Here is a 7,207-nt window from a genome sequence, read left to right as displayed (position 1 = left end):
AGTTTCAGAGGACGCGCCAGAGCCATGCCCGGATTCACTGGGTTGGTGCGGAGTTTCCCAGAACAAACACGGGTGTCGGGCCGCTCGTAGGGCAGCGTCAGTGATTCTTGCTGTCACCTCCTCAGGGGTTCGTGGGTGCCACCTGCGAGAACGACTCCCGCACCTGTGGGAACCTGCACTGCCTGAACGGTGGCACCTGCATCTCCATCCACAAGAGCTCCAAGTGCATGTGCGCGCCGGCCTTCACGGGGCCCGAGTGCCAGTACCCGGCCAGCAGCCCCTGCACGTCCAACCCCTGCTACAACGGGGGCACCTGCGAGTTCTTCAGCGACGCCTCCCCCTACTACCGCTGCAACTGCCCCGCCAACTTCAACGGCCTCAACTGCCACATCCTCGACTTCGATTTCCAGGGTGGGATCGGGCAGGACATCATCCCGCCCAAAATCGAGGAGAAGTGCGAGATTGCCGTTTGTGCGGGGTACGCCGGCAACAAGATCTGCGATGGGAAATGCAACAACCACGCCTGTGGCTGGGACGGAGGGGACTGCTCCCTCAACTTCAACGACCCCTGGAAGAACTGCTCCCAGTCTCTGCAGTGCTGGAAGTACTTCAACGACGGCAAGTGCGACTCCCAGTGCAATAACGCCGGCTGCCTCTACGATGGGTTCGACTGCCAGAAATACGAAGGGCAGTGCAAGTAAGTGACTTGCTCGGTGACCCTCTCGTCTGGGGGTATTTTCTGGTTGCATCTGCTAAAGCTCCTAAGTGCACACCTGTTGTTCGCTCTCTGCATTCTGTTCTGCTGCCTGTGGGGCTGCGACTCAAGCAAGCATGTTTCCCTGTGGAAGCTCTCTGAATTTGGCTCATTCCAGATGGCTTCCCAGTCCTTCCCCGTGTTGCACAAGAGGAGCGAATTCTTCCACTCACAGTAGTAACACATAGTTCCAGTGTAGGGAGATCCCAGATGGAAGAACAGCCAGAAAACGTGATGATCCAGGCATTTACCAAACATTGTCTTTGGCAACAGCAGGAGCTTAATCCCAGATTCCTGGACAAACTGGTCTGAATAGCTATTCTGTGTCCCCATCTCTTCTCTGAGTCACAGTAATCTGTCCCGTTTTCTGGCATCTAAATTGCAACTTAGAATTTCACAGCTGCTGTGTTTCACTGGCAGAGGGGAGCGCTTCACAGCGCTGCGTGAAACAGTTCCCTTCTCTGCAAACTGGTTTGGTGTCTATCAGGATGAAGAATATGTCTGCAGAAAAGGTCCTTGTGGGCCACCTCTCCTTTTCTCAGCAGTACTTGGCCTAATTCATTCTTCTGCTTTTCCTTTTTTTTTCTGCCCAGCCCTCTGTATGATCAGTACTGCAAAGATCACTTCTCAGATGGTCACTGTGACCAGGGCTGCAACAACTTCGAGTGCGAATGGGACGGTCTGGACTGTGCGAACAACATGCCGGAGAAGCTTGCGGATGGCACGCTGGTGGTGGTGGTGCTCATCACTCCCGAGAACCTGAAGAACAACTCCTTCAACTTCTTGCGGGAGCTGAGCCGCGTGCTGCACACCAACGTGGTCTTCAAGAAGAACCCCAAGGGGGAGTATATGATCTTTCCGTACTACGGCAATGAGGAGGAACTGAAAAAGCATTACATCAAGAGGTCAACAGAGGACTGGTCAGATATGTCTAGTGCTGTCATCAACAAAGTAAAGAGCAGCCTCTACTCACGGGCTGGCAGAAGGCAGAAGAGAGAGCTCGATCAGATGGACATCAGAGGGTGAGGGAGACCGATGGGTTCCTTTTTCAGCGAGCACCATTTGTTTTCTGTGTCGATAATAGTAACACGCTCTAAAGGGAAGGATCTAGGGCCAGATAATTGTATTTAGACGTTGCTTTCTGTGTGAACAGAAACCGGATTTTGCTCTCATGTGGGAAAGGCGAGTGATCGCTCAGGAATCCCTGACACAATGCTGCGCCGACTCTCACGATTGAAGGAGTCCTGCGTATTGTTGGGAGCCGGGGCTGGGCTGGGTGGGACCTGGAAGCAGAGGTTGGCCTGACCGACTGTCTGACTTCAGGAAGTCATTAAGTTAAGCCTCAGTTTCTCCCTGGGAAACGCTTTCTAGAGCTTTGTTGTAAAGCTCAATTACTGCAACCCGTGTTTGGAGATCTTTGGTATAAACATATAGATCTAACCTCCTCCCTCTCTGCGGGCTCAATCAAAAGCCACCAAAACCAAAGGAATTAGAGCAGCGTAACTGTTGGGAAAAGATCTGAAGGCTCCCAAACAGCATTATTTAAGATACTGTAATGTCTTGGTAATTTTAAAACATTGTGAAGCAGGGACTCGCTGCCGTTCCTGTAGAGAAGGAGTTAGATCTCACAGTATTGAGGCAAATCCGATAGATCCTGAGTGTGGGCTGCAGGGATGCAAGGAGATGGGTTCCCACCTTCCGATTTCCACTGATAGGTGCTTAAGGAGGGAAAAGGGACAGGGCTCGTCTCCCTTCCCAGTGTTTCTCACTTAAAACATTGTGAAGCAGGGACTCGCTGCCGTTCCTGTAGAGAAGGAGTTAGATCTCACAGTATTGAGGCAAATCCGATAGATCCTGAGTGTGGGCTGCAGGGATGCAAGGAGATGGGTTCCCACCTTCCGATTTCCACTGATAGGTGCTTAAGGAGGGAAAAGGGACAGGGCTCGTCTCCCTTCCCAGTGTTTCTCACCGACTCTTCTGTCGCGCAGATCCATCGTCTACTTGGAAATTGATAACCGCCAGTGCATCCAGTCGTCTTCCCAGTGCTTCCAGAGCGCAACCGATGTGGCGGCGTTCCTGGGTGCCTTGGCCTCCCTTGGCAACCTGAACATACCCTACAAAATAGAAGCTGTGAAAAGTAAGTACGGCTGGGGAGGAGAGACAAACACAGCCGAAACTTTCCAGCCGTGTTCGAGTTTAGTTCTCTGTCAGCTGGCTGCATCTGAGCACAGTTGGGTTTTAATCACCTTGCACGTTCTTAAAAAAATTTGCAAAACCAGTTCATTATTTTTGCTTATTCCAGGTTTATTTCAGAATCATTATCACTATAAAAGTTATAAAAAAAAAAAAAAGAAAGGAAAAGAAAGAGAAAACCCAACCAGCTCCAATCAATCAGTGACATGCAAGGAGTTGAAGTTTGTATCTTGAAAATCCCCCCTAAATCCTTTTGTCTTAACAGCTCAATGCAAGCGCAGTGATTTGAAGTTTGCTAATCCTTTTCCTTAAAGGAGAAAAAAGTGAAGCTGTCTCCTGATGCAGGCTGGCTTGTGCAGCCGAGAATTTGCCGATAGTTTGCAATTCTGATTAATAGCGTATAAAATGACCTTATTTTGGGGGGGCTGATTTAGATCAGACTTAGGTACCTCTATTAACTAATTTTCCTTCATTTCCACTCTGTCACTGGTTTGCTATGCAGCTTAATGTCTCAGCGTCGCTTTGTGCCCCACTGTTTTGTAGGTGAAACAGCTGAGCCCACGAAGAACTCCCAGCTGTATCCTATGTTCGTGGTGGTGGCTGTGCTGGTCTTGCTTGCTTTCATTGGAGTGGGAGTACTGGTGTCTCGTAAGCGGCGCAGGGAGCATGGGCAGCTTTGGTTCCCAGAAGGCTTCAAAGTGACCGAGTCGAGCAAGAAGAAGCGACGAGAACCGCTTGGGGAGGATTCTGTTGGACTGAAGTGAGTAATTTGCTTGCTAACCCGTTAAACACGGCGCAGCCGGGATGCTCGGGGGCTCTTCTGAAAGACCCCGTCTGAGTTTTGTTCTCTACTGCCTTGTATTGGTGTCGCGGGGAGGAGGAAAGTCAGATTTCTTAAAGCTCTGCCTGGGGAAAACGTGTTCCTCTCTGGACGAGGTTTTTCAATGTTTTGTGGTCCGTTTGCACTTGGTAAAAAATGAAAAGCAACCTGAGGGGAACCTCCTGGAAATTGCTTTGTTGATTCTTCTTTCAGTCTGTGCTTGTAGATGAGCACAGTCCATCCCAGACTAGTTCCTGCAGAGGAGCTCATTTTTTGTATGGTTTTATTTTTCAAGACCCCTCAAAAATGCTTCGGACGGCACGCTGATGGATGACAACCAAAATGAGTGGGGCGATGAGGAGACCTTGGACACCAAGAAGTTCAGGGTAAGCTCATCCCCTTTCTGTGCTGCAAGATGTCACTCACTGGCTTTTGTCACCGAAGGGGCAGAGCGCTGCGGGAAGCGGCAGAGCAGAGGGGCCGTGGGGGGCCCAGCCTGCGCTGCGCGTCGCTGCTGCCGGCTCCTTTGCAGCCCTGCGTGCGACAGACGCGCCTTTGAGACTCACTGAGCTTCCCACGCCGGAGCTCAGCCCCCTCCTCCCAGCCCGGCTCGGGCGCTCCGCTCGGCGCTCACCGCCCACTGTCGTTCCGCAGTTCGAGGAGCAGGCGATGCTGCCCGACACGGACGATCAGACAGATCACCGGCAGTGGACCCAGCAGCACCTGGACGCCGCTGACCTGCGCATATCCTCCATGGCACCTACCCCACCGCAGGGAGAAATCGATGCCGACTGTATGGATGTCAACGTCAGAGGTCCCGGTAAGGTGGAATCCTTTCACTTCTGTGCTGCTTGTCAGCTCATCTAAAAATCCTTCTTTACCCCTTAGAGACGAGCCGTCCCGGACAGCCCTACCTGTCTCCGTTTCTAGTACGGAGTCGCTGCTAGCTGTTCTGCATCACATGGTTGCCTTGTGTGTGATTTAGAGAGAGAAACCCTGTCACGTTATGCTTTCCGTGAGATCTTTTTTTTGTTCAGTCCCTGAGGTGGAAACTAGAGAATACAGAAGAAGTACCTATTAAATCATCCTTCTTATGTCTCCGCCACTCCTAGACTCCTCTCCTCCCACCAAACTGCCCATTTCACCATCTTGTTTTCAGGTTTTTAACTATAATAATAGTTAATAGGCTTTTAAATTATTACAGTCATTTGGCTTTCTCCACATCTGTGAAATTCCTCTGAAGTAATAAAAGTATTTAAGGCTGCGCTGTACCGTGCTCAAGTTTGCTTTGAGCAACCTTCCTTATAAATTGCACCGCACACATTAGCGTGCATGCTAGCAGCTGAGATAGGAAAAGCAGTGAGTGGTGAGATCCCACTAAGGAATTTCGGATCCATATCAGAGGAAGGATGCTCGTGTTTGATGTTTAGAAGGAGTCGGGAACTCAGTCTTGATGCACCCACGAGAATAAGCCGCTATCGCAGACAGAGCATCTCGCTGAGCCGCCAGCGGGTAAAAAGGCCTTTCCTCACCGAGCTCCCCTGTGCTTTTCAGATGGCTTCACCCCTCTCATGATCGCCTCGTGCAGCGGAGGAGGACTGGAGACGGGCAACAGTGAAGAGGAAGACGATGCTCCTGCCGTCATCTCGGATTTCATTTACCAAGGCGCCAGCTTACACAACCAGACTGACCGCACCGGCGAGACGGCTCTTCACCTGGCTGCCCGCTACTCCCGCTCGGACGCTGCCAAGCGCCTGCTGGAAGCCAGCGCCGACGCAAACATCCAGGATAACATGGGCAGGACACCCCTCCACGCCGCCGTCTCTGCTGATGCCCAGGGAGTCTTCCAGGTGATTGATCCTTTTGCCCCACCAGTCTCCAGGTTTTCTTTGGGGAAAAGTGCTGGTGTTGAGCCAGTCCCACAGCTGAGCGGGTCGTGGGGTCTCCTGCTTGTCCTGCTGAGGTGCAGGGTGAAAGTCTTGAAAACTGAAGCCCTGTTGTCTTGGCGCAGAGCACAGCAAGGTGGCACACCCCAGACTGGGGATGGGGACTGGAGGCATCAGCCTGTGGAAAGGAGACCGAGGTAGCTGGAGTGTGTGCTCTCTGCCTCTCCTAACATTTGTGTTCCCTGCGCTTTGGGCAGATCCTGATTAGGAACAGGGCAACCGATCTCGACGCCCGAATGCATGACGGGACCACTCCTCTGATCTTGGCCGCTCGCTTGGCCGTGGAGGGCATGCTGGACGATCTCATCAACTGCCATGCAGACGTCAATGCCGTGGACGATCTAGGTACTGCAGGCAACTGAAAGGGGCTCCCTCAGAGGTGGAAGGGGAAGGGCTGCTCACTGTTACTCTCACCACTCACTAATGCGTGTTGTATTTCGTGGTCTTCCGCTGCAGGCAAGTCGGCGCTGCACTGGGCCGCTGCTGTGAATAATGTTGAAGCCGCAGTGGTCCTCCTGAAGAATGGTGCCAATAAGGATATGCAGAACAATAAGGTAGGGGTCTGCTGGGCTGACAACAGGCAAGGAAGGAACCATCTGGGGAGTCTGTTAAAAGATAATTCTTGTCTAAACTACAACGCTGCCTGGCACTGAGACTCTGATTCGATTGTTCTGCTGTGAATGAAGCTGTTGGATTTAGCTGAAAGAAGCATTGTGGGATTTGGTCGTGCGCGTGGTGTCGAGGGGCCGTGCAGTGCTCGGTGGGCAATATGATACCGTGATCGTGTGGCCATCTCCTCACGTGTTCTGGGTCACTCGTAGCGTTCCTGGTTTGGTATCAGTATAAGGACGTGGCTCAGCAGGGTAGGAAAAATCAGTGGCAAAACCTCACCAGAGGAGAGACGATCACCATCTCTGCCACCCAGCTGCATGGTGTTGAGCCTGGAGCTCGGGATAGTGTTAGCCAGGAGAATCTGTGAACTTGAACATAACCATCTTTGCTGTGTTCGCAGGAGGAGACCCCACTGTTCCTCGCAGCCAGGGAAGGGAGCTACGAAACCGCCAAGGTCCTGCTGGACCATTTCGCCAACCGTGACATCACGGACCACATGGACCGGCTCCCGCGGGACATCGCCCAGGAGCGCATGCACCACGACATCGTGAGGCTGCTGGATGAGTACAACCTGGTGCGGAGCCCACCGCTGCACAACGGCCCGCTGGGGGCACCCACCCTGTCCCCACCGCTCTGCTCACCCAACAGCTACATCAGCAACCTGAAACCGGCCGTCCAGGGCAAGAAGGCCAGGAAGCCGAGTACCAAGGGCCTGAGCTGCAACGGCAAAGATGCCAAAGACCTCAAAGCCCGGAGGAAAAAATCGCAAGATGGGAAAGGATGTCTGCTGGACAACTCCAGTGTGTTGTCTCCAGTGGACTCCTTGGAGTCGCCCCATGGGTACCTGTCAGATGTCGCCTCTCCTCCGCTGATGACCTCTCC

The 7,207-nt window shown here is 52.5% G+C and overlaps 1 protein-coding gene across 1 annotated transcript; it reads left to right on the top strand.

The window, feature by feature from the left end:
* Window positions 1–125: 125 nt before the first annotated feature.
* LOC104269599 (neurogenic locus notch homolog protein 1-like) lies at window positions 126–7,202 on the top strand (the record flags this gene model as incomplete). Its single annotated transcript, XM_009868016.1, has 10 exons — window positions 126–697; window positions 1,348–1,776; window positions 2,743–2,891; window positions 3,491–3,707; window positions 4,063–4,153; window positions 4,422–4,587; window positions 5,322–5,617; window positions 5,911–6,058; window positions 6,170–6,267; window positions 6,726–7,202. Coding segments are annotated over 10 exons (2,643 nt in total), but the record flags the coding sequence as incomplete, so codon positions are not given.
* Between the last annotated feature and the right edge of the window lie 5 nt (window positions 7,203–7,207).

The sequence above is a fragment of the Apaloderma vittatum genome, unplaced genomic scaffold (assembly GCF_000703405.1).
Source record: "Apaloderma vittatum isolate BGI_N311 unplaced genomic scaffold, ASM70340v1 scaffold25604, whole genome shotgun sequence".
NCBI lineage: Eukaryota > Metazoa > Chordata > Aves > Trogoniformes > Trogonidae > Apaloderma > Apaloderma vittatum.
Note: the sequence above shows the minus strand (reverse complement) of the source record. Positions and strands in the feature narration are given on the sequence as shown.